General features: G+C 36.7%; 1 protein-coding gene and 1 long non-coding RNA gene across 2 annotated transcripts; both read left to right on the top strand.

Moving 5' to 3' along the window:
- The first annotated feature begins 436 nt into the window (after window positions 1-436).
- Window positions 437-17,537, top strand: LOC113232481. The gene is made up of 4 exons (XM_026467225.1): window positions 437-590; window positions 1,810-1,985; window positions 15,293-15,830; window positions 16,966-17,537. Exons 1-4 carry the CDS (start codon window positions 515-517, stop codon window positions 17,133-17,135), a joined length of 960 nt encoding a protein of 319 aa, XP_026323010.1. The 5' UTR covers window positions 437-514; the 3' UTR covers window positions 17,136-17,537.
- A 4,777-nt stretch (window positions 17,538-22,314) lies between these two features.
- Window positions 22,315-25,930, top strand: LOC113232416. Its single transcript, XR_003310623.1, has 3 exons — window positions 22,315-22,353; window positions 23,461-23,645; window positions 25,616-25,930. It is a non-coding gene; the product is annotated as an uncharacterized LOC113232416 (long non-coding RNA).
- The last annotated feature ends 6 nt before the right edge of the window (window positions 25,931-25,936 follow it).

Here is a 25,936-nt window from a genome sequence, read left to right as displayed (position 1 = left end):
ATTTTAGAAGTTGTTCTTTGTAGTAAATAGATATTTATATAAAAAATATTTTTGTAGATAGTCTAAAACACCCAAACGGATCTCTCCTATGGATTTTTATTATCTGACCTCGTAAATAGCAATGATTATGAACAGAAGTCTTAGACGTAATATTATTATTATTAGTAAATTACCCTAGCAAACCCTGCACATGTTGTCCTTTGGACCGAACACCGAAACACCGAAACTGGAAAAAATGTGTAAAACAAATACACACTTTGCCAAATGTCGAACGTATGAGTTGTTTTCTGCTCTACTGAATAGCAATCAAAGCATATCAATACATTGTAGATTGTTTTCTGTTTCTCCTTTTGTTACCATTGAACGTAATAACATCGAGTCAAAAGCACGAGTTTCAATATTATTATATAATATTATATTATAGTGGCCTAATTCTGGAGTATGTCCAAGTATTTATTATTATTATTATAATAAATAAGACATGTAAAAACCTTTGTTTACTTTTTATTTGGCAATGATTAAGTTTAATATTTTAATTTTGACGATCTCCATAACGTTATATAAATTTGTAAATGCGCTAGCAACACGGAGTAAGTTTATATTTTTAATTACCACACCTTTAAATTAATATTAGGATTTTAATATTAATTACAAAGTAGTTAAGTTCATGGTTTTCATGGTGCCGCCATTTCTAAGGTCAGGGTTCGGTTCCCGGCCGAGTCAATATGTAGGGAAATCAACTTTTCTATATTGTCTCGTGAACACAAGTGCTTTAGTTACTTACTTTGGAATCAGAGCAACGTATTTTGAGGAGTTTCGTTGCGAGATCGGATCAGTAATGACGATATCCGCAAGGGAACCAGAGTAATCGAGATAGCCCTAAGAATTGAGAAACTTAAGTGGCAATAGGCAGAGCACATCACTCGCAGAACAGATGGCCGATGGGGCCGAAGAGTTCTCGAGTGGCGACCGCGTGCCGGTTAGCGCGGCGTGGGCAGACCACCCACAAGGTGGACTGATGATCTGATGAATGCTGCGGGAATCCGCTGGATGCATGCGGTGCAGGACAGGTCGTTGTGGCATTCGTTTGGGGGAGGCCTATGTTCAGCAGTGGACGTCTTTTGGCTGCAATGATGATGATGATAAATAATTGATATTTTTATTTAGAATTAGCTACATGTGTGAAATTTAATTTGAGATTTATCAAGAGCCTTACGGTGAAGGAATACATCGTGATGAAACCGATACAAAACAATGTGTGACATGTCCAATCCGTATTGGGTCCGCGTGGAAACTACAGCCCAAGGCCCTCTCATTGTGATAGGAGTCTTGTGCCCAACAGTGGACTGTGGATGGGCTAACTATTATCAATTAACTTTATAGGTGGTAACAACGGACTCAATAATCTTTACTTTAGAATTAAAAAGAAAGTCCTCTTCATTCATGTTACCAGTTAGTTACCCGCGGGAGTGTTTTGTAATACTAGAAAAATGTTATTATATTTTGTTATTATTTTTTCACAAAACCTATTCATTGTCACAGGTTCAATCACAGCTGGAATCAGATGTGCAAAATAATAAAAATTTACAGTATTCATAGTTCATGTCGGTGATCCTGAATCCAGGGCATTAGAGAACTTATGTTTAAGCTGGGTTCCCTTTCTATGCTTTAGAAATAACAAAAATCAATAGATATCTACTCCTTATCAGGCATAATTTTAATTGTAGTGATAGCACTAAAGAAGTTAGCAACACTATTTCTCGACAAGTTATAGAATCGCCATTGTTATAATACGTGTTTTTTCAACAGGAGCCATTATACCTAATCCCAGTAACAACCCAAACAATCTAAGGTGTAACCCAGCCAAGCGTGATTATGACTATTATGCTTGCTATAACATTACTCCTGACAATTTTAGCCCTCAAATGCAAAAACCAGTAAATCAAGATTATGACGTCACAGAAGCAGCGGTCGCTCAAGAACTGGTAGTTTAAGCAAAAACGGGTGTAAGGGCTATGTATCAATAACTTCCATTGCATGCTCCTCTCGCCCTCTCGAATAACTTTTTTCCACGGCGATTAAATTTGAGAAAATAAAATAATACCTTCCCGCAATTGGAATGGGAGATACATTAATTACAGGTTGATGGGTCAACCTTTTGACCATGGAGCGTGACACTGCTTAGAAATTGCTTAGAAATACAGGGAGAAGGATAAAAAGGTCATAACGTGGTAAGAAAGGTGCAAGTAGTGACAATTATTGTGAATAACCACATAAGTCCATAATGTGTATAGTAACATAATAAATAAAATAGCAAAAGTGTATAGCAAAATAGTGAGAATACAAAAATAGTGCGAGACATCGAGGTTTTACTATAGGTAGTCGTGAGATAAGAGTTCTTACGAAAGTAAGTACGGTAAAAACGTGTTATAAAATAGTGTGTGGCAATAGTTTGTTTTAGAAGTATTGTGTGACACTAGTTCTTACAAAAGTTATAGTGATAAAAACTTGTTATAAAAATAGTGTAGTTCTTTCTAAAATTAGCGTGATAAAAAGTTGTTATAAAAGTGATCGGTTGTTAGTAGAGGCAGTCTCTAAATAACAACTGATTTTGTCAAAAGTAAGAATCATTCAACTTTGGTAAAAAATGGGTAGAATATGACACGATTTTAACAGGAAAAGTAAGTGTTTAATTTAAAGTAAGTTTGATAATAAGATGTTATAAAAGTAATGTGAGCCAAAGTTTTTAAAGAAGTAAGAATGATAAAAGATGTTATAAAAGAGGATTGAGCCAAAAGTTCTTATAATAGAAAGTGTACTAAAACACGCCACACGCTCATCAAAAGGAAACTGAATACAAACAATAAAATTTATCTCGCAAAATGATCACATTCATTGCCTATAATTGTTGCTGCAGTGATTTATGCTTGTTACGCTCAAAATATGGAAACAACTTATTTGTTTATTTCAATCGAATTTGTTTTTCAGTGTGTGACAAAAAGTGGTACGAGATAAAAGTTCTTATAAAAGTAAATGCTGTTGTAAAAGTGTTGTGAGGTAAAAACTTACAAATGTGGTTTGTTAGAAGAAATCTTACAAAATGTGGTTCAAGGCTACACGGACATGGAGTGCTGAACAACGTCGCTATATTCTGCTATAAGCGGCCGGCAAACAAAACTTTGCTCCGGCAAAAATATTATGTTAATTCTTTCTGTCGCCTTAGAAAAAGTTGTTCAAAATGACGAGTGGAACAACATGTTTGGTACACGATCACTTACACCGTCAAAAAAATCAAAAGAACACTGAACATTATCGATCACGTACATTTTGTCACAATTATAATTTATCATTGACCAAAAAGTAAAATGTTAATATTTTTATTCAAATTTTTATTGGAATGAAATTTAAATTTTAACAAAAATTCAAGTCGGCAATAGGTAAGTAAAAACCATCCATGATATTTGACAGATTTCAACAACCACAAGAAAAAAATTCTTATTTAAATTAAATTCAGAAAAATTAGTCAAAGTTCACTAGCGTTATTATTTCAGGATCCAAGAGTAACTCATGAACTTTCCCTGTAAAGTATAAACTTTATCATTACTAGTTTGTTATAATTATTAATACAAAGATAGAACACTCAGAAAAAATTCTTTCGATCCGGTCGGATTCGAACCGACGTCTTCTTGCATACCGTGCCAGATGTTATATGGCAAAGGAAAAACTGATTTTAAAAAAAATAAACTATTTATTTTTTTATTTACTAATATACAATTTTAACTATATTAGGATAGAGACGATATTATGTATAATACAGACAAGTGATGTCTATGAGTTAGGAAATAGTAATCAATTACAGTTCTTATGGTTTAAGATTATATAGTAGAAAAACGATGAGATAGTTAAACATAATTAGTTAAGTAATACATCATTAGTTAACTATTGTGAAATGGACCTTAGCATTTCCTTAGTGAGTGTTTACATGATTAGGTGAGTATGTTTACATTCGAAATACTTATCTAGCTATTGATTATACATTGTATTGTATTTATATAACATATGTATTGTATTATAATATTGTATTATATAACACCTCCCCCCTTAGAATAAAGATTGGGCGTTAGCGCCTGATCTTTGAGTTTGAGGAGATGAATGCAGATCGTCGTCTTCGTCTTCAGAAACACATGATGTTGAGATTGGCAGGTTGCTCAAAGGGATGGCTACTTGTGTGTTTCGGCGTCGCGTGGAATTGTCGAAACAGTTGTTAAATATTTGGATGCAATTTCTGTCGTTGGAGTGTCTGCTGCGTAAAAATCCGTTTGGGCATCGTTTGAAGATTTTAATCAATAAATATGTCAGTAGAATTATTCCAATTGAGAAATAAATCCATGTGAAGCTTCTTTGATTTTTCTCTAGAAATGAGTGATTTTTAGATATCTGGATTTTCTTTAAATGTTCTGAGTATTTTTCTAAATGTGTACTGATGCTTTTCAGGCTGTCGAGAGGCATTTCATTTATGGTGATAGGAATAAGTTTTTGAGATTCTAGATTAGTCGTGATTTCAAAACAATCTTCATTTCTGATGTCAGGAATGATAATCGGAAAAGTGATGTTTTCTTCTGAAGTATGAAATGCTGATAAAATACTGTATCCTGTGTGCAGTTTGCAACCTTGAGGTAAGGTGAGGATTCCTGAACCTCGTAGTTTGTGAGTTGATACTTCGTCGTTGCATTGAAGAACACAGCTTGTTTCTTTGTTTAAAATGTAGAGCCAACTGTTCTGACCCAATGGTTGGAAAGTGTTGATTTCAGCGGAAAATGTTGTCGTCGTACAAGTTGTCGGCAATGTTGTCGACTTGCTGAACAGCAGTTCCACCTCGCAGACTGGACGTGCCGAAGAATCGTAGATTACGAGGTCTTTGCAGATACGTTTTTAGGTTGTGAAGATGTCGCATTTTTCTAGTGAACTTGTCGATGCATAATATTGCCCACTAGGATCAGTAGCCAAATAGATGTGCTGTGGGATTATAGTAGAGTGGAAAGAGGAATTAGAATGTTAGATTGGGATAGAGTACATATGATATAATGTTAGAGGGTTGTTTTGTATTAAAGGGAATTCGAGAATATATATCAGTCGATTTGAATATACGTATGCTGATAGTGTTGAAGAGTCTAATAGTGTATGAATATTATCGATTGAAACTGGAGTAACAAATTGTTTGTGATTTCTAATTTTATTCGATTTTAAAAGTTGTTCATATAATTTATTAAGTGTTATGATCGAAGGATGTACTATATTTGATTTAGCGAAAAGAATGCTCGTCAAACAATCATTTATTTCATTTTCGAGACTTGTAACTAATTCTAAGATTTGTAGAGAAACTGATGATATATCTTCGCTAATCTTAATATCGAAAACGATAGTTTCGGTTTTATTCATGAAATCATTTAATCGATCGAGATTTTCGTTAATAATTTGTTCGTCATATGAAATTTTGAAAATAGTTTCATTAAAATTTTTTACCGTTGATGAAGTTATTTGAATTTGTTTCTGCATGAGATCGGTTAAATCAAGTTCTTGCTTTTCAAGTTTGTTGATACAGTCTTCATATTTTTTCGCGTCTTTAGCATCAGGCGTTCCGATGAGCCATTTCAAGACAGAACCAAGACCATCAAACAATTCTCTTTTGGAACGTGAATTTTTTCCTAGATACATTTTGAGTTCCGAAAGTCGATTCTCGATTTTATTCAGGTTGACGTTGAGGAATGATTTTGTTGATTGTACGATTGAAAATTTTAAGTATTGAGAAGAAATTGCATGGAATTTTTCCGATAAACGTAGCAAGGATTCGTGAGAGATAAAAAGAGGTTTCAATTCCTTGTAGATTATAAGTTTCCAAGAATCTTCGGATATGAGGATTGTACCTTCTTCTTTATAGAAAATACTAGAGTATGAAGTAAGGGGTTGGGATATATTTAGATAGGCAAGGGCTCCAGCTGTTGCCCTGTAACAGAAGGAGTATTCCTTTTTATAATTTTATCTCTAAGATAATTTTTATGAGTATGTATATTTTGTAAAGAAATAAGCAAATAATGACTTTAATAATAGAACATATTATGTAACTGTAAATATAGTTGGAATCGCTAAAGATATCGGTAAAGGACATGGTGGCATTATGGGCTGTTGTATAATGACATGCCCTGTAAAAGAATAGATGAAGTATGTTAATATAAATTTACAATTAATGAAATACGAATGATTGAAATATTAATTATTTGAGTGAAATGGTCTAAGTTGATTTGCGTGTAATTATTATAAAAGGAATTTGTTTAAAACGTATACTACTACTATACTACTTACTTATTTTATTAGGCTAAACTAAGGTCTCATGCTGATGATATGGACGAAGGCGGTTTGCATGCACGATTTCGTTTTTACGTGATTTTTTAATTACGTAGTTTTCATTGAAACCGACACGTATAACTTCGTAAGGTCCTTCCCATTTTGAGTCTAGATTATTTGGGTTGGGGACGCGCAACATGACTTTGCTACCTATTCTAAATTGGGCTAGATTTTTGATTTGACCATCGTATCGCTCTTTTGCTCTTTCTTTCATTTTCTGGATGTGTTGTTGAGCAGTATCCCTTGAAATACGAAGACGTTCGTTTAGATCTTTTAGATAGTCGCATGCCGTATAGTCCGGAACGACTTTTGTTGAGTAAAAGGGACGTGGTTTAAAGCCGAAGAGAAGTTCGTGAGGAGTGTAACCTGTTGAGGTATTTACAGAAGTATTGTGACACATTATGGCAAATGGGATAATTTTGTCCCAGTTTTTGAGACGACGACTATGGTACATTCGGATGTGATCACGCAATGTAGCATGGAATCTTTCTAGAGCTCCGTTTGTCTGAGGATGATAGGCGGTGTTGAAGGAATGGTTTGTACCTAAGAACTTGACTAACTGTTTGAGAACGCTGTTCATAAATTCTGAACCTTGGTCGGAGTGGAATCGTTTTGGAATGCCGTAGTGTTGGCAGAAGTGTAGAAGTTGTTCGGCAACAGTTATGGCTTCTTTGTTGGGAATAGGATAGGCTTGGACGAAACGAGTTAACTCGTCTTGAAGAGTTAGAACGTATTTATTGTTATTATCACTTACGTCGGAATAGGAAACTAAGTCCATTGAGACTCTTTGAAAGGGTTCGTTTGATTGAGATGTTATCACCATAGGGGCTTGAAAGTTTTTCCTCTGAATTTTATTTCGTTGACACGTTACGCAAGATTCAATGTAGTGTTTGATATCGTCGGTCATTCCTTTCCAGAAATAATCTTCTCGAATTTTCCTGGTGGTTTCTACGATGCCTCGATGTCCAGAAAGCGGTTCATCGTGGTAAGTTTTTAAGATAGTTGGGATTTCGTCTGCTTTAGGATATTCTACTCTATTTTCACATATTGTAATCTCGCAATCGTATAATTCGGCTAGATATGCTGTAATGCGTAATTGTTCATTACCTTGTAGTTTACAAGTTTTGTCGTTTTTTAAGTCGGGTACAACGAGAGTTTGGATGTTGTTTTCCTGAAGGCAGGATAAGAGAGATTTGAAATAGTTTTCACAATCCCACGGATCGAAATGCGTTGGTCTTGTGACAGAAAAGTAAAGATTTTGTTTTTCGTTTGATATAAGGAGATCGGTATCGTAAAGAGATTTAGATTTTCCTAAATAGGGTTCGACTTGAGAGCAAGAGTTAATGGCTTCATTAAAAAGGTCATTGAGATCTGAGAGTTGGCACGAGACTGGAATAAATACATTTTTATGACGTAGGTCTAAGAGTTTATTAGGAGATATCTTGAGTTTAGGTGAGTCGAAACTTCTGTCTTGGGAGTTGAAATGTTCGTAGTTTAATTGAAGATAGTCTTCAGGAGTGGGACATGAATCGTCAGAGGTTAGATCAATTATATTTGAATTTAATATAGGAGGTCGGGATAGAGCATCAGCGTTGGTATTATTTTTCCCATCTTTGTAATGGATATTGAAGGTGTATTCTTCCAGTTTTAGTCTCCAACGAACGAGACGACTCCCTGGGTCTTTCATATTAAATAACCATTTCAGTGGTTTATGATCAGTGACTACTGTGAATTCTCTTCCGAACAGGTATGGTCGAAAGTGATTGACGCCGTAAACGATGGCTAGCATCTCGCGTTCGATTGTAGAGTAATTGATTTCGGCTTTGTTGAGAGTTCGGGATGCGTAAGCTATCGGTAAATCTTTACCTATTTCACCTTGAGAGAGGATTGCACCAAGTGCATAATTTGAAGCATCTGTGGTTAAAATGAATTTCTGGGTGAAGTCTGGGTATTGTAAGATAGGTGTCGTAGTGAGGATGTTTTTACAAGTATCGAAAGCTTCTTGTTGGGATTTGCCCCATATAAAGGGTACGTCCTTTTTTAGAAGGCTGGTCAAAGGTTTTGTAATTTTACTGAAATTGGTTATGAATCGGCGGTAATAACCTGCAAGACCCAAGAATGCTTTTATGTCTCTACATGATTTAGGAGTTGGGAAGTTTCTGACTGCTTTAACTTTTTCAGGATTTGGTTTAACACCTTCGCTGGAAATGATGTGACCTAGGTAAGCTACCTCTTTTCTTAAAAATTCGCATTTGTCGGGTTGGATCTTAAGGCCATATTTTCTAAGACGTCCGAACACCTCTGTAAGTTTTTGTTCGTGTTCTTGTAAACTTGAGGCGAAGACAACGATGTCATCCAAGTAAACAAAGCATCGTTCTCCTTGCAGACCGTACAGAACGTTGTCCATAGCACGTTGAAACGTTGCTGGTGCGTTTTTGAGTCCGAAAGGCATTCTTAGGAATTCGTAGTGTCCAAAAGGGGTATTAAAAGCGGTTTTAGGTATATCTTTAGGGTCTAGTTCTATTTGGTGAAAACCTGAAGCAAGATCTAGTGTAGTGAAGTAAATTGAATGACCTAGTCGATCGAGGATGTCATTTATATTGGGTAGGGGGTAGCTATCACCAATCGTAATTTCATTCAACTTACGATAGTCGATGACGACTCTCCATTTTTGCTTACCGGAGGCGTCTTGTTTTTTTGGAACTACCCAAATTGGGCTACTCCACGGGGAAGTACTAGGGCGAATAATGTCATCCTGAAGCATTTTATCTACTTGTGTTCTGACTTCTTCACGGTGTACGAAGGGGAATCTGTATGTCTTAGTGTGAATAGGTGTCTCAGATGTGGTTGGTATTGAATGTTTAGTTTGATTGGTGAATGTCAGCGAGTCGCCTTCAGTGTAAAATATGTCTGAGAAGTTATTAATAATTTTATTGAGTGAATTGCATTCTTCCTGATTTAAGTGATCACGTCTAACTAAATTTTTTTACTTTTTCTTGAATGTCTGTATGAGAGTTGTTTATGTTTACTGAATGAATTAGCGTTTGATCTTGTAGTTCAATCTCTTGAAAAGGATTTGCTTGTATTGAAGTGGGCATTGTTATGTATCTGTCTTCCTCGCTGGTGTTTACGCACGTAATCAGGAAGCTATTATTGACGATGTTGACTAGGGCGTTTGGAATAGTGATATCTTCATTAATTATCTGTTTCTCGATAATAGCTGCTCCATTCGTTATTTCAGGGCTGTAGCATTTAATAACTGTTTCTGAACGTTTTGGTATGAATTGTTTATTGTCAATTTGTTTGACTTTATCGCCTAAGAAAAAGAGATTGTAAGATCTGTCGCGGACTCGCATTGTTTTGGACTGTACATAGATGTTGACGTTGAATTTGGACATGAAATCATTGCCTAATATACCGTCTGAGGAGATATTGAGATCTGCAACATGAAACTGATGTTTGGGAAATTGATCAAGGCTCAAATCAGAGGTGCCGTGAGTTTGAATTGTGGAATTAGAATTAGAAACACCTATGATAGAGACTTTGTTAGATGAATTTATTATGTTATTACCGATTTTATTTTTGCTAATAACAGAGATAGCTGCGCCTGTATCGACTAATAATGTTACTGGTTGACCATCGACATGAAATTTGCAATGTAAGAGATTTTCAGGAGGTATGTTTAATGAAGAGATTTTGTACGATTTCGTCTCAGTCTTTTTGAAATGAGTTTTAGATTTAGATTTAGTTTTGGATTTGGCATTGGATTTTGATTTAGAAGTGGAAATAGAAGTTTTTTGATTTTGAGAGTTGGTAGATTTTGGAATTAGTAAAGGATTGTTCGATATTGAATGATCTTGAAAGTCTGTTTGCGTGCAAGCATCACGATATAGTCTCCGATAGACTGGATAAGTTTGTGTGCTAGCGTCGCATCTAGATTTTGAAGCTTGAGTGGCGGCTGTTTGTCCTCGATGGACTGAATTTAATGCGCCATATGATTTAGTAGGTTTCGAATTTACTGTATTTGCAAATTGTTCAATTCGGTCTCCAGGCATTGAATCGCCGACGTCTGTGTCGGGACAGTTGAGCAGTGAGCTGAAGCGATTTCCGAAGACATGCTCGCATCTTCGGTCGTTTGCGAGTTTAAATGATTGACGTGTGCCGGAGGAGACATAATCGCGCGAGGTTGTAGCGGTGTGCGGTTTTGAAAGGTGCGAGTATTTGTGTCCTTTAATCGATTGTTAAAGGCCCTTTTCCTACATTCAGCTATTTCGTGACCCGGGTTTTTGCAGTAATTACAAAATTTTGAATATGTTTGAGGCTGAGGAGCACCCTGCTGTGGGCGTTGTGTTTGAATTGCAAAGCGAAATGGTTTCCGCGGTTCTGTCGTTGTTTGAGGAATCACGCTTTGTTTATAAAGCCGCTGTCTAGCAGAATTCATATTCCTAATCTTTTCTTCTTGGATCGCGAAACTGGCTGCGTTTGATAAATCGTCGAAAGAGTTTACGCGTAACATTGTTCCGATATCTGAGCTAATGCCGTTTATAAAGACATTTAATGCCGTCTCTTCTGTCGTAGTTTTACGACCTTCTAACGTTATATCGGAAACTTCTGTTGCAAGTTTTTCTAATATTTTACTACGACAAAGATCAACCCTGAGATAGTATTCGGTTATCGATTCGTTTGGCTTTTGGAACATCGATTGCAGTTCCAATTGAAGATGTGCTAATGTTTTTGTTAGAGAAAATTTCTGTATTAGGTACGCTTTGAGATTATCCCAAAGAGGGAATTGTCTTGTATGGACATCTGAAGCACCGGATCCTATGATCTTGTTAAGTGCGAAAGTTAATAAAATTGACTGTTGGGGTATTGAGGCAATTTTAAATGCAGAATCACATGACCTGATATATCTATATACTTGAGCAGGTTGTGCTGTGTCGAAGTCCGGAATGAGTTTAAGTAGAGTTTCTAGATTGATTTCGACGGGTTTGAGTTCTTGTTTAGACATTATAATATGAATTGAGCTTGTAGATATATAATAAATATGTAGAGGTTAGGATATAGGAATTTTTAGAAAAATTGGAATAGAGCAAATCAGTTGACCACTTACCACAGTAACACAAATATGCGGACGGACATTGCAGGTTCGCAGGGAATATCAAAACCCTTCAGGTACCGTACTGCTTGCTGTTCTGCTGTTCTTGCTCGATGCACTCACAACCTAACAGGTACGTTTTCCCTGTCTGACTGCCCTAAGTCTATCCTACCGGCTGCGCCAAATTTGTTATATGGCAAAGGAAAAACTGATTTAAAAAAAAATAAACTATTTATTTTTTTATTTACTAATATACAATTTTAACTATATTAGGATAGAGACGATATTATGTATAATACAGACAAGTGATGTCTATGAGTTAGGAAATAGTAATCAATTACAGTTCTTATGGTTTAAGATTATATAGTAGAAAAACGATGAGATAGTTAAACATAATTAGTTAAGTAATACATCATTAGTTAACTATTGTGAAATGGACCTTAGCATTTCCTTAGTGAGTGTTTACATGATTAGGTGAGTATGTTTACATTCGAAATACTTATCTAGCTATTGATTATACATTGTATTGTATTTATATAACATATGTATTGTATTATAATATTGTATTATATAACACAGACGCTATACCAACTAAGCCACGGAACGAACCAACGGACCTCACGAATTTTTCTATGTGCTTGCGTCGTGTCTTTGTATTTGGTTTTTCAACGACTTTTTAGTCGTAGCGCCATCTATGAGAAATCTATGAAAGATTTATCACCCAGTTAGTACCTTTACAGCTACCAGTCCTGGCGAGAGATGTCGCTATTCACTGTATTAAAAGAAGACGTCGGTTCGAATTCGACCGGAACGAAGGAATTTTTTCTGAGTGTTCTATCTTTGTATTAATAATTATAACAAACTAGTGGAGTCATTTCACAAAAAAAATTGAATATCAATTCAATAAAAATTTAATTTATCATTACTTGCAAATTAGCATACTTACATTCATTATAAGGAAAAAAAAAGACAATTATTGGTCCAATAGTATTGCATTAAGTGATGGGGATGCAAATGTAATTATCATCATCATTCAGCCATACGACGCCCACTGCTGGGCATAGGCCTTCCCCAACGATCTCCACGACGATCGGTCCTGCGCTGCCCGCATCCATCGGCTTCCCGCGACCTTTACCAGATCGTCGGTCCACCTGATGGCGGGCCTACCCTACCTACACTGAGCGTCATCCGGTGTGCGGTCGCCATTGAAGAACCTTTCCGCCCCAACGGCCATTGGTTCTCCTAGCTATGTGCCCCGCCCACTGTCAATTTAGCTGAGCAATTCTTCGAGCTATCTCGGTTACCTACGCATTTCCTCATTTCTGATTACATCACGTAGGTTAATACCGAGCTTCGTTCTCTCCATTGCCCGCTGAGTGACCTTGAGCCTTCTTATGAGGCCCATAGTGAGGGACCACGTTTCTGATCCATATGTGATCACTGGCAACACACACTGGTCAAAGACTTTCGTCTTGAGACACTGAGGTAATTTGGACGCAAAGATTTTTTGTAGTTTCCCGAACGCTGCCCATCCGAGTTGTATACGACGAGAGATCTCTTTCTGAAAGTTGGACTTACCTAACGGGACTGTCTGCCCCAGGTATACGTAATGGTCAACAACTTCGAGTGTAGTGCTCTCCCAATTTTAACTGGAGCGGGTACAACATGGGCACTCGACACGATCTTCATCTTGTCCATGTTCATCTTAAGACCCACTCTTTGGGAAACACTACTGAGATCTTCGAGCATTATGTTCAGGTCTCCCAAGGTCTCAGCTATAAGAATTATATCATTGGCAAATCGAAGGTGTGTTAGATAGGTACTCGCCGTTGATGTTGATGCCAAGTCCTTTCCAGTCCAGAAGCTTGAAAATATCCTCCAACGCAGCAGTGAACAGTTTCAGAGATATCATATCTCCCTGTCTCACGTCTCGTTGCTATTGGATAGGATTAGAGCTCTGATCCTGTAATCGGACTGTCATAGTGGCGATTTTGTATAAGTACCTTAACACCTCGATATAGCTATAGTCTGCTTGGCACCTTTGGAGAGACTGCAGCTCCGCCCAGGTCACGATCGAATCAAAGCCCTTTTCATAGTCCACAAACGCTAAGCAAAGTGGCCGGTTATACTCCTCGGTCTTCTGTATAACCTGCCGCAGCGTATGAATGTGGTCTATGGTACTAAAACCCTTTCGGAAACCGGCTTGTCGGGGAGGTTGGAAGTCGTCAAACCTGCGAGCGAGACGATTCGTGATAACTCTCGAAAACAACTTATAGATATGGCTCAGAAGCGAGATTGACCGATATTTCTTCAAGAATGTTTTATCACCCTTTTTGAAGAACAGGACGACCGGAATATCTTCGATATAATGTCGAGTAAGCTTGGCTCTAGGGTCTTTAGCTTCGCTTTCAACAGGTGCTTTCGTGGATTATAGCTGTCGATAGAAACTCTCCATCTCCCTCAAGATTTCAACTTTAGATGAAATGATGCTACCGTCATCAGTTTTCAGCTTCGTCAGTTGGCTTTGCCCAATAGACAGATCTCTCGCGAACATCTTGGAGCCTTTGTTTCGCTCAATGGTCTCTCGCTCTGTATTAAATTGGCATATATCGCTAGTCAAAGACTTCGATATCTGCCTATTTAGCCGCCTGTAGTGACTTGCATCCTCTGAGTTCTGTAGCCTCATTTCATGTCTCCGTCCCATGAGTTGGAGTGTTTTATCGGAGAGTTTCTTCATTCTGGTACGGTGGGTTTTGAAAAACTTGGACCCAACCGTACAGACAGTATTCACCACCATGTTGTTTAGATCGTCACATCTATGCTGTTTTCGAGGGCTTCGAAGCGGTTTTGAAGTTCGAGTTGAAAGCTTTCGGGGTTTTGGAGTTGTGCAGGTATTGGTCGGAGCGTAGAGTTTATCAGTCGAGATCTTTCAAGCCTGATATTGATATTCAATGTGCCTCGTACCAACCGGTGATCACTTCCTGTTTTAACGGTGTTGATAACAGAGACATCATTGAATATATGCTTTTTCGTCATCATGATAAAGTCAATCTTATTTTTTATTTTACCATCCGGACTCGTCCAGGTCCATTTTCGAGATGGAGATTTCCTGAAAAAGGTGTTCATCATAAAGAGGTTCTCCTTTTCCTTGAAATCAACCAACATCCGGCCTCTGGCGTTCCGTTGTCCAACTCCAAATTGCCCCACTCTCAGCTCATCACCGCAACGCTTTCTCTACTTTGCTTTGAAGTTATATATAATAATAACCGTGTAGTGGGTTTTGTAGCTATGCATGGCTTTTGAGATCTCCACGTACATAGCCTCCACTTCGTCATCTGGGTGTGTCGAGGTCGGAGCATAAACCTGAATGACATTCAACGAATATCGTTTTGATATTCTGAGTTTCAGGTATGCCACCCTGGTCGACACACTTCCAATTTAAATCACGTTGTTAGTAAGGGATTTGTGCACGATAAACCCAACACAACCAAGAGACTGTTGGTCGCCCTCCCAAGAGTAGAATAAGTTGCCGGAGTTAAGGATTATCGAGTCCTGCCCCTCTCTTCGGACTTCAGATACCCCATTGATATCCCAGCGTGGCTTACTAATAGTTGCTTCCAATTCTGTGAACTTTGCGTCGGTCCTCAATATGCGTGTGTTGTAGGTTGCCAGGTCCAGTCGTCGTCGTTGATGGTAGCCGGGTCTCCCACGGGAATTCTTCGCACCCCATGCCCTATGCACCAAGCGGCAAATGTAAATAGTAGTAATTTATTGTAATTAATCAATTATCATTAGGAAGTTCATGAAAATGAAGCATATGCTTGGTCCGTATCGGATTCATACCAAACTGAAGAACCTACTGTTGAACGAACACCTGGTGTTTGGGAGCATGCTGAATATGTAACTGCAAATGGTGAAATAGCCAACGAGGAAGCAGACTACGACGATATTGAGGGATATGTCACCGACGGACACGAAAATGAAAATGTCTATGACGGTGCAGCTAATTTTAAAATTACCAATGACCCCAATGCACACGAGGAGATGGTTCAAGATTATGGATACATAATTAACAATGAATCAACTGAACTTAATACTGGACTGAAATTAAAAAGCGACGAGTACTATGAGTACGATGAATACGACACATATGACAAGGACAATGACAAGGACAATAACTACGACCAACACGGTGATTCCGGTGAACATGAGAATGCTATACAAAAGCTACAAAAGAAAACGACAACAACAAAGAAAACAACCACAACAACAAAAAAGACAACAACAACGACATCACCAACAACAACAACAACACCAACTATAATTTCATCGAGTACGTATCAAAATTTAAATTTACCAGTTTAATGACTACGGTGATAATATGTTCAATAGGGCAGGTATGAGAAGTAAAGTTCGGTTTTTAATGCAGCCAAACTATTCCCAATTGAATCGAGACTATGTATACAGAACAAACAGTTATCATGCCGGACTGCCACGCAGAGGTCCTAGGTTCGATTCCCGGGCCAGGAGAAATATTTGGGTGTAATTTGTGGTTGTCTATGTGTGTGTTTATGGCACCCGCGACACAGAGTTTCCCTAGTGCGGGGCTATGTTGAGTGTGTAATATAGATAGTGTGTAGTATAAATATTTCTTTGTTCTGATACTCATTGAACAAGTAATTCAAATATTGATTAGGGATGCAACAAACTCCTGCTTCTGCTTCCAACTGCGGAAGTTCCACATGATTTTTCACATGTTTCCGTTTCTGCTTCCGCAACTCTTATAGAAGAACTTTTATCGGAAGTTTAAAACATTCGCGATGGATCAGGCGTGTGCGCGCATTGCTTGGCAGTGGAGCGCGTATGTCTTAGCAGTTGTTACCAGTTAGCAGTTGAAATTAAAAATCCCTATTTGTAACCCTATTTCGTTGAGATCTTTGTAATATTTACACTTCCGCTTCCGCACCCACTTCCGCATCCGCTTCCGTTTCTGCTAAGATTTACTTTGGACACCTGTTTCCATTTCTGTTTCTGTTATGATATTTCCGTTGCATCACTAATATTTATGGACATAAATATTATTATGTTCGCATGTTTATAACTTATATTCGTTCTAGGTTGTTCTCTGTATTTTGATTTTTGATTTTTTTGACGCTATAAAGGTGCTTGACTAGGACTCTGTTAGCTGGTGCACAGTATAACACAAAGTAGTCTTAGAAGTATATCCTCTGTTAAAAAACTACATGAAAATTGTGTCAATAGTGCCCTTAAAGGGAGAAGGGAGAAACTTAAGCACGTCTTAAAACAATGCTTAAAATGATATATACAAACACTCTAACACCATTGTGCTTGCAATGCAAAAAACACTCTTAATACATTTATTAAAGGTGTTTTTTGCGTTGCAAGCATTGGTTTCAGATAAACTTAAGTTTAGTGTAAGTGGACATTAAAATTCAACAATATTTTAGACACGACCATTCACGCCATCACAACGGATACGCCATCGACTGTGATAATTTGGGAATTCGGGACATCACCTACTGCTCAACGACTACCTCCTGACGTCAGTATATGCAGCGAAAATGCGAGGTGTCGTTTTCCATTTGGATACCCCAATGAAACAACTAAATTTCAATGACAAATAAGTCTACTCAGAAAGCGAAATAAGATCTAGAAGATTTAGTTATTGCTATTGAAATGTTGAATAACTAATCAGAAAAATCATTTAAAATCAACTTGATTAATTCTGAATGCCTAATACACCCAGAACCTTTAATTAAAAGAAAAATAAATTGCTTTTAGTGATTTGAATGAGAGTTATTTTGATGAACATTTCCTCTGACCACAAAGTTCAGATCTAAACCAAATTCTTGCAATGTCGCCCCGAAGGTATGTCTTATTACATAATACTAAGAATTATGGAAATTGAAATGAAAATAATTATAATATTATTATTATTATACCGCCGAATTACTGACTAATTCTGCTCATGAATAACTCTCTACTCAAAACTATTATATGGTACGTGCACTCAACAACCGTCTCCTATCGTACCTTGAAGACAACTACCACCTCAGTGATCGCCAGTACGGATTCCGACGAGGGCGATCTACAGGGGATCTTCTTGTGTATGCCTGTCACATATAGAGCGAGGCTATAGAAAAACAAGGCGAAACACTTACAGTGTCTTTGGACATTTTTTAAAGCCTTTGACAGGGTCTAGCACGCAAGCCTTTTAAGTAAGCTTCCCTCTTATGGACTTCCCACTGACCTTTGCAATTGGATCTCGGATTTCTTGAACGAACGTTCGATTTGAGTCGTCTTAAAAGGCTACTCTTCAGAACATATGGCGATAGATACCTAGAAGAGTTCCTCAGGGTTCCGTACTGTCTGCAACTCTCTTTCTGCTGCATATCAATGATATGTTAATTTCAGGTACCTTTGCGTATGCTCATGACAGTACAGTTGTAGATAGATAGGTACTTGACGAATGCAAGGGTTAGTGGAGAGGAAATGCAGTCTTGTCGAAGGTCCATGGTTAGCTGTTTAGATTTTACACTCCAGGCAGTCTCCGATAGGGGCAATGCCAATCTTGTCAAATTTAACGCTACCAAAACGGAGTCCCTTTGAGCTGACTCCGACTTTTCGTGATATATTCATACCGATACCCGACTGCCTCCAGCTACTTGGAATGGACCTGTCGTTCAATTCCGCAGATACATTGAATCCGTGGCCAAAAATGCAGCAAGGAAGCTTGGGATCCTTTCCAGGGTGAGGCGTTACTTCACTACACCGGGACAGTTACTTCAGCTGTACCAAGCACAAGTCCGGTCGTGCATGGAGTACTGCTGTCACCTTTAGGATGGCTCTGCTACATATCAACTGGCCACTTTGGATTCAATTGACAACCGTGCCAAGAGGCCTATAGGTGACTTGGAATTAGTGGAGGCGAAGCTGCTAAATGCTGCTAAGCTGTTGCAATGACGTAAAATTTATAAAAGATAACTGAATAATGTCTCTGTTGCGTCTTTTTTCAAATTTACGCTTTCCCGTTTTAAGAACCCTTATATTATTAGTACTAATCATACTTCAACGTATATTTCTTGATATGAAATAATAATATATAACATAATAATAATAATAGTTATTTCATAAACAGTTACAAGTACAACAAAAAAAAAGTCAAGTAAAAAGTCAAAAACAGTAGGTACCTACGTTACATAAAAAAACTTATTTCTATGATTGTATGTACGTGCTACTTATATAAAATGTTTAAACTCCCGAATCCTAAACTAAGCAAAAGCGTTGTATTTTGGGATTCTGTATTCTTCCACTCCTTGGCTACCACTAGGTAAATACAGTACAACCAAAAGGTAAAAATCAACAGTATAAATATAGACAATTGCTATGATATGTAAGTATAAAAACTACCACAATAACATAATTAAAAATAAAACTAATAATATTAAAAATAAAACATATAAAAAAATTATTTAAAAAATGTACTACACTGCTGTCTTTGTTCCTGCAATTTCTGAGTTGTCCTTATTGTAAAAGTTACAGATGTCAGCTATTAAAATTTAGGACCTAATTAAACTAATTTTCTAGTCAAGTACGATTCTGTACTCATAACTCTGAACAACAAATCCTAAAGATTTCACAATTATCCTTTACAATATACGTCCAAAAAGATGGTTAGCTCGTTATGCTCAATAACAATTTAGGGTTTTCAAACTCGCTGGATCTCCGCGTCCCAGGAAAAAAATTCGGTACGCTTCGGAAAATCCCGGGAAAAACGACTCTTTCGAGACTGTTGTAAAAGTAGGTTTCCATGCTTATTAACTGGGCTTTTAGGCTCAAAACATGATATTTTAATTAAGTACTTTAATAACACAAATTATAAAATGAAAAATTATTTATGAAACTTATTTTTTCATTTTTGTAGTGGGTACTTAAGAAACAAAGGATGTTTAGTAAAGTTTCAGATGTCGAGGACCGGATTTTGTTACTTCCGTTCTTCAATCTCTACAAATTATAATAAGAAGCACAGATACATAGTGTTGCCACGTCCACGTAGCCAGAATAAAAAATAACTGGTGATTTAGTAGCTTTTTAATTAATTATTTTTAAAGTGTTGATATTTTTGAGACTGAAAATATCAGTCTTGAGTCTCGAAAATGCCAAAAAATTGCCGATACTCGAAATTTTCGAGACCGAAATTCCCGGGACAAACGCCCTAGTGTAGACATAACTTCTTATTAGAATTTATTATTATTGCACATCATTACGGCCCTAGACTGGAGAAACTACATAATAATTGACAGGGATGCTGACAAATTTAGTAGCAATAGAGCTATTTGTGAAAGAATTCATCCAGGGAAGTACTGCCACCTTCCCAATTTCTGCCGCCAAGGAGTAATGTTAGCATTACTGTGTTCCGGTTTTGAAGGGTAAGGTGCCGGTGAAATTACAGGCACATGAGACTTGTTAACTTCTATGTCAGGGTGACGGGCGCAGTGGCAGTGCTCCTCAGATATTTGCGATTTAACGCTCTGAATGGCACTGCAACTGTTATGGACAGGCGTGTAGCTTACCATAAGGCGCACGACTTGTTCTTCCTGTCACTTGATATTATAAAAAAATGGAGAATTTAACTACATACGGCAGGAAATATTTCAAAAAAATCTCTTTTATTTAAGTAACAGGACGTATGGACATGCGCCTGGTCGTAAGCCACCTACCTATAGGTGGCTTACGACCAGATAATATAACCTGTAATTTCACCAGCATCCTTGCTCTATAAAACCGAAACACAGTGGGTAAAGCTCACATTTATAGTAGGAACTTCCTTATATGACCTCTTACTCAAGGATCTCGACCAGAAACTTCTTTATTTCATAAATTATAGCAGCAAATTGCACTTGAAATCGATAATTTTTTTTAACACTCCTACTCATTCGAAACACAGATTGTCCCGAGAAGAGTGAGTTAGAAATTGTAGTGGTTGTTCTTTGTAAATAGATATTTATATAAAAATATTTTTGTATAAATATCCTAGTACGGATTTTTATCATCCAAGAACATAATGTAGAAAGTATTTGTTTCATGATAGTTTTAAACCTCGTAAATAGTAATTAATATATCTGAAAGAAAACAGTGTTTAATTGTCAGTTTATATTTCTTCGTCGAATTAATATCATGCCTAGGACCACTCTAAGAAGCTTCAACTTACAATAGACGTATGTAGAAGCATTGTAGTGCCGCGACGCGCAACAGTTGCTTTACCTGTAGCAAGAGCAAGTCCGGTTGTGCATAGAGTACTGCTGCCACCTTTGGGATGGCTCTGCTAAATACCAACTGGCTACCTTAGATTCAATTGACAACCGTGCCAAGAGGTTTATAGATGACTCGGAATTAGTGGAGGCGAAGCTGCAGAGCCTTGAACACGGCTGTAAAGTTGCCTGCTTATTGGTATTTTACAGGATATATCACGGAAAGTGTGCGATGGAATTACACGATTTAATTCCGCGTTCCCCTTTCCATCACCGGGGGACTAGACGTAGGCTTGGCTTCTAACCCTATGTTGTCGATATTCCAAAGATTCGCATGAAGCGTTACGCTTCCACATTTATATGGCGAACGGCTATGGAGTGGAATTCCCTGCCTGCAGACTTGTTCCCTGAACGTTATATCTTGGGCCTTTTCAAGGCGAGAGTGAATAGGCATTATTTAGGTGTGCATGCTCCATCGTCGACCTTTTCGTCACTTTCCATGAGGTGAGATGGAGGTCAAATGTGCACTTACACAATTTTATTAAAAAAAAATTTGAGGTCACTAATTGGCCACTGTGACACTGGCGCTTCTATAAGCGTCTAATCTGAAGTTGCTCTAAGCCACATAGAACAAGTCCAGTCTATGTACATTTTTCATGAAAGTCACTTGTCTTCTTAACATGAATTACAATTTCGCCAATGTAATGCTGGATACGAGTAGCACAAAACCGGTCGGTGTCGTAGTGACATTTGGGGAAGGCTGTGTGCAACGGGTCTCTTTCGGCGGAAATGACTGTGACGCCAGTTTAAGAAACTAAATTTCTGTTAACGTCTTTCAGAAACACTTTAAGTGGAAAATTACTCCAGCAACAGGCAACTGTACTTTTTTATGTTACTAAGTGACGAGGCGAACAAGTCGTGTTTCTAGTGGTAAGTGACACGCCTGTCCATAACAGTTGCAGTGGCGCTCACTGCTTTAAATCACAAAGATCTAAGGGGCACTGCCACAGCGCCCGTCGCCCTGAGACATAAGTTGACAAGTCACATGTGCCTATATTTCACCAGTACTCTTGCCCTTCACATTACTGCTAGACGGCCGAAATAAGGAAGGTCTACTGCACAAAGAGCTCTACTAATGTTATCGTTTAGACCACCCAATCACCGAAACTGCACAAAATACGTAAAACAGACCCATTTTACGTATTTTGTGTAACACTTTACACAAAATACGTAAAATGTTTAATAAAATTTTAATTAAATTTAGTAACACTTTGTCAGGTGTTAACCGTATGAGTTGTTTTTTGCTCTTTGAATCGTAATCAAAGCATATCGATAACATTGTAGATTGTTTTATGTTTCACATTGTTACTATTGAACATCAAAAGACATAAGTTTCAATGTACTAGTAATTGTCTAATTCATAATAAGCTAATTCTGGAGAATTAAGAATAATTATTAACATATATGAGACATAAAAAAACTTTATGTATATTTTTTATTTAGCAATGATTAAATTTACCAATGTTTTAATTTTGACTGTCTCAATTGCCTTTAATAAATTTGTGAAAGCGCCCGCAATAACAAGTAAGTCAACCAATATTTTAAGGATTAGTATGTTTTTAACAATGATATTAGGATTTTAACGATAATTAATTAGTATGTAGCACGGGTATACGCCAGGGATTTAAAGTACTTTAAATATTATAAATAGGATGTTTTATGAATTTTATTTTTAAAAGTATGTTATACTGCATTCAAAGTTTTTTTAAACTTGCTTGCCTCAGCCAGGTATTGAATTGAACAAATGTGAAAAAAAAAACTCCTGTTTTTTCTGAGGCCGTGAAATTAAGTATAAAAATTATTTAATAATAATTCTAGAGTCTAAGCTCAGTATCTGCTTATTTGTATTAATTATTAAGATTTACTGGTCAAAGAATGTGATTGATTATTTAATATTGACTGATAAGTGATTTCTCAGTGTTGCGATTCCATCTCTGTCATCCCCACTGAAAATAAGCGCCTTAGTGAACTTAGTCAGATGTTGAGCGCCCTTTCTGTGATATGACTAAAAAAACAAAGAATAGTCCTTATCTCTACGCCATTGTTTTTTAGTTTTCATACCAGGAATGATAGCATTATACGTACTGGTCATAGCTACACTATTTCTCAATGAATTACAGACCATTACGCCTATGTATTAATTGCTTAATTAATTAATTATATTTAATTGCTTTGTAAGTAACATTATTTAATATCCTATTGTTTAATAAGTAATGTTAATGTTAATTAGATTTCAGGAATTTTCTCGTTTGTATTATTAACTTTTCGCATATCGATGCCTTACTTTCTCCTATCGATGCCTTACTTTCTCAACGTATCTTATAAAGAGTGATATTTCAGGAGATGGCAAAACTTTCTATTTATTTTAAATTTCTTATCAAGGGTGTTAATTTGGATTTATTACTTTAAGAATAGGTTAAAGCCAGTGTGTGAATATGAAGAAAAAGTGATATGAAATCAGCATGCAAAATTTGTGTATACAATCCATTTATTGCATTTCAGTAACTTTGTGCTTTAAGATACGAGTTTGAGAAAGGAAGGCGATGATATAATATATATCGTAGATCCTTCCTAGAATTGGTTACCTATGTAACTTACTTACTTATGTAACATTACGTGTTTTTTCTACAGGGGCCAAAGTACTTTATTCCAATAACAACCAAAAGAATCCGAACAATCTAAGATGTAACCCAGCCCTGCTTGATTATGACTACTATGCTTGCTATAACATTAATCCTGACATTATTTACCCTCAAACGCAGCAACAAATAAATCAAGATCATGCCACCACACAAGTAGCAGAAACCCAAGAACCGGTAGTTTAAGTCAAAAAAGGTGTAAGGGCTATGTACCAATAATTTCCACTGTATGCTCCACTCGCCCTTCTGAATAACTTTTTCCACGGCGATTAAATTTGACAGAAAATAAAATAATAACATCCTACTATTGCATTGCATTTACCTGAAGTGTCGATCTCCTAAAGTAGTCAATACTACTTACATTTACATATCGCAACCTACAAGAGACATCTTTGGAGATACATTAAATGTTGATGGGTCAACGTTTGACCATAAAACGTGACATCGCTCATAAACACCGAGAGAAGGATAAAAAGATCATAACATGATAAGAAGTATTTAAGTAGTGACAATTATTTTCTGAATAACTACGTAAATTTAGTGTATAGTAACGTAAAAAAATAGTGCGAGATATTAAGGTTTTACTAAAGTGATGAGATAAAAGTTCTTACAAAAGTTAGTGTGATAAACAAACGTTGTGATAAAAAAACGGTGCGAAACAAACGTTCTTTAACAATAAGTGTGATAAAAACATGTTATAAAAATTGTGCGAGACAAAAGTTCTTAAACAAGTAAGTGTGAGAAAAGGTGTTCTAAATGTGGCGTTAGACAAAAGTGCACTGAAAAACATCACACGCTTGTCAAGTGGAACTTAATACTATCAATACAATTTATTGATAGAATCCATCGAGTATATAACCAGAAATAGAGGCGAAATAAGTGCCATTCGTCCCTGGCAATTCATCAGGCAAATGGGCCTTATATCACTTTTAAATATCAACTCTCGTTTGCGCTGAAATCACAAGTTAGAAAACTGAAATAGTAAAGCGCTAATAACTGACCTGTGTGTACGTCTCCGTATATTCCAGAAATATTCTGTATTTATTGTAATAAAAGATAATATTTCTAACAATGGGGGCTGTTCCATTCGATGGTGTGGGAAAAACAGCAAAACATCTAATTACAAAACAAACGAAATCACATTTCATCGGTAATTAAATATTAAATATGTAATTTTGCAATTTTCGTGCATTATAGCAAATCTCAAGTTAAACTGGTCGTTTTGAAGTGAAACAATTGACGACACCCGCCAATTGTTTCGCATTCGGGCTGACCAATCGGAGCGCTGTTGTCACAGTGATGATTTGGCAGAATAGTTTTCAAACAAATTAAATGACATTTCGTCTCTGTTTCTGGTTATATACTCGATGATAGAATTAAACACTTCATGATCACATTCATTACCTATAATGTTGCTGCAATAAATTGTGCTTAATAAGCTCAAACGGGAATAAGTTCTTTGTTGTTACGATCAAATTTGTTTTTTTAGTGTATGATTAAAGTGGTATGAGATGAAAGTTCTCATAAGAGGAAATGTAATGAAAAGTTGTAACAAGTGTTGTGAGATGAAATAACTTAAACTGCTAAGCAGCTCCGTTTTATTCTGCTATAACCGGACGGTAAACAAAACTTTGCGCGGCCCATAATATGTTAATTCTTTCTGACGCCATAGAAAAAGTTGTTCGAAATGATGAGTGGAATGACATGTTTGGTACACGATCATTTACACCGTCAAAAACAAACATAGAAAGAACACTGAAAATTATCGATCACGTGCATTTTGTCAGAATTAAGATTCATGTACAGTATACAAAAGTTAATATTCTTATACATATTCTTATTAGAATGTATTTAATGAAATTAAAATTTAAACAAAAATTTAAAGGAATAGAAGGTAACTACAAATCCATCCATGATATTTGACAGAATACAACCAACAACCAATGTTCGTTAATATATTGAGAACATTGAGTCAAACTTCATTAGCGCCATTATTTCAGGATTCGAGGGTAACTCCTCGACTCTCCCCGTGAAGTTACTTAAGTAAACTTTTTCTTTGCTTGCGAATTATTATGATACACTCGCTATATGCAAAAAAAAATTCAGAAGATAATTAATAATTAATTTTAACAATCAATTATCATTAGGAAGTTCATGAAGATAAATCATATGGTTGGACCTTGTCGGGCACACATCAAACTGGAGAACCTGCTGTTGAACGAACACCTAATATTTGGGAGTATGCTGATTACGTGACTGGAAATGGTGAAACAGCCCATGAGGAAGCGTCCTACTATATATATGACATTACCAATGAGGGATATGTCAGTGACGGAGTAGAAAATGACAACGTCTACGACAGCGTAGCTCTTTTTGAAATTACTAATAATGCCAACGCAGAAGACCAAGCAAATCAAGATTATGAACACACAGGTGATAGGGAGGCAACTGAAGTTAGTACTGACCTG

Source organism: Hyposmocoma kahamanoa, unplaced genomic scaffold, assembly GCF_003589595.1.
Source record: "Hyposmocoma kahamanoa isolate Upper Pololo Valley unplaced genomic scaffold, ASM358959v1 76, whole genome shotgun sequence".
Lineage (NCBI taxonomy): Eukaryota > Metazoa > Arthropoda > Insecta > Lepidoptera > Cosmopterigidae > Hyposmocoma > Hyposmocoma kahamanoa.
This window is presented reverse-complemented; position numbering and strand designations above follow the sequence as displayed.

Excerpts from the sequence above, each read along its gene's own strand:
- LOC113232481 (XM_026467225.1), top strand. The coding sequence starts at position 515 with ATGATTAAGTTTAATATTTTAATTTTGACGATCTCCATAACGTTATAT. Across the intron at positions 591-1,809 it reads AAATGCGCTAGCAACACGGA|GAGCCATTATACCTAATCCC; the intron begins GTAAGTTTATAT and ends TTTTTTCAACAG. Across the intron at positions 15,831-16,965 it reads ACCAACTATAATTTCATCGA|ACACGACCATTCACGCCATC; the intron begins GTACGTATCAAA and ends ACAATATTTTAG.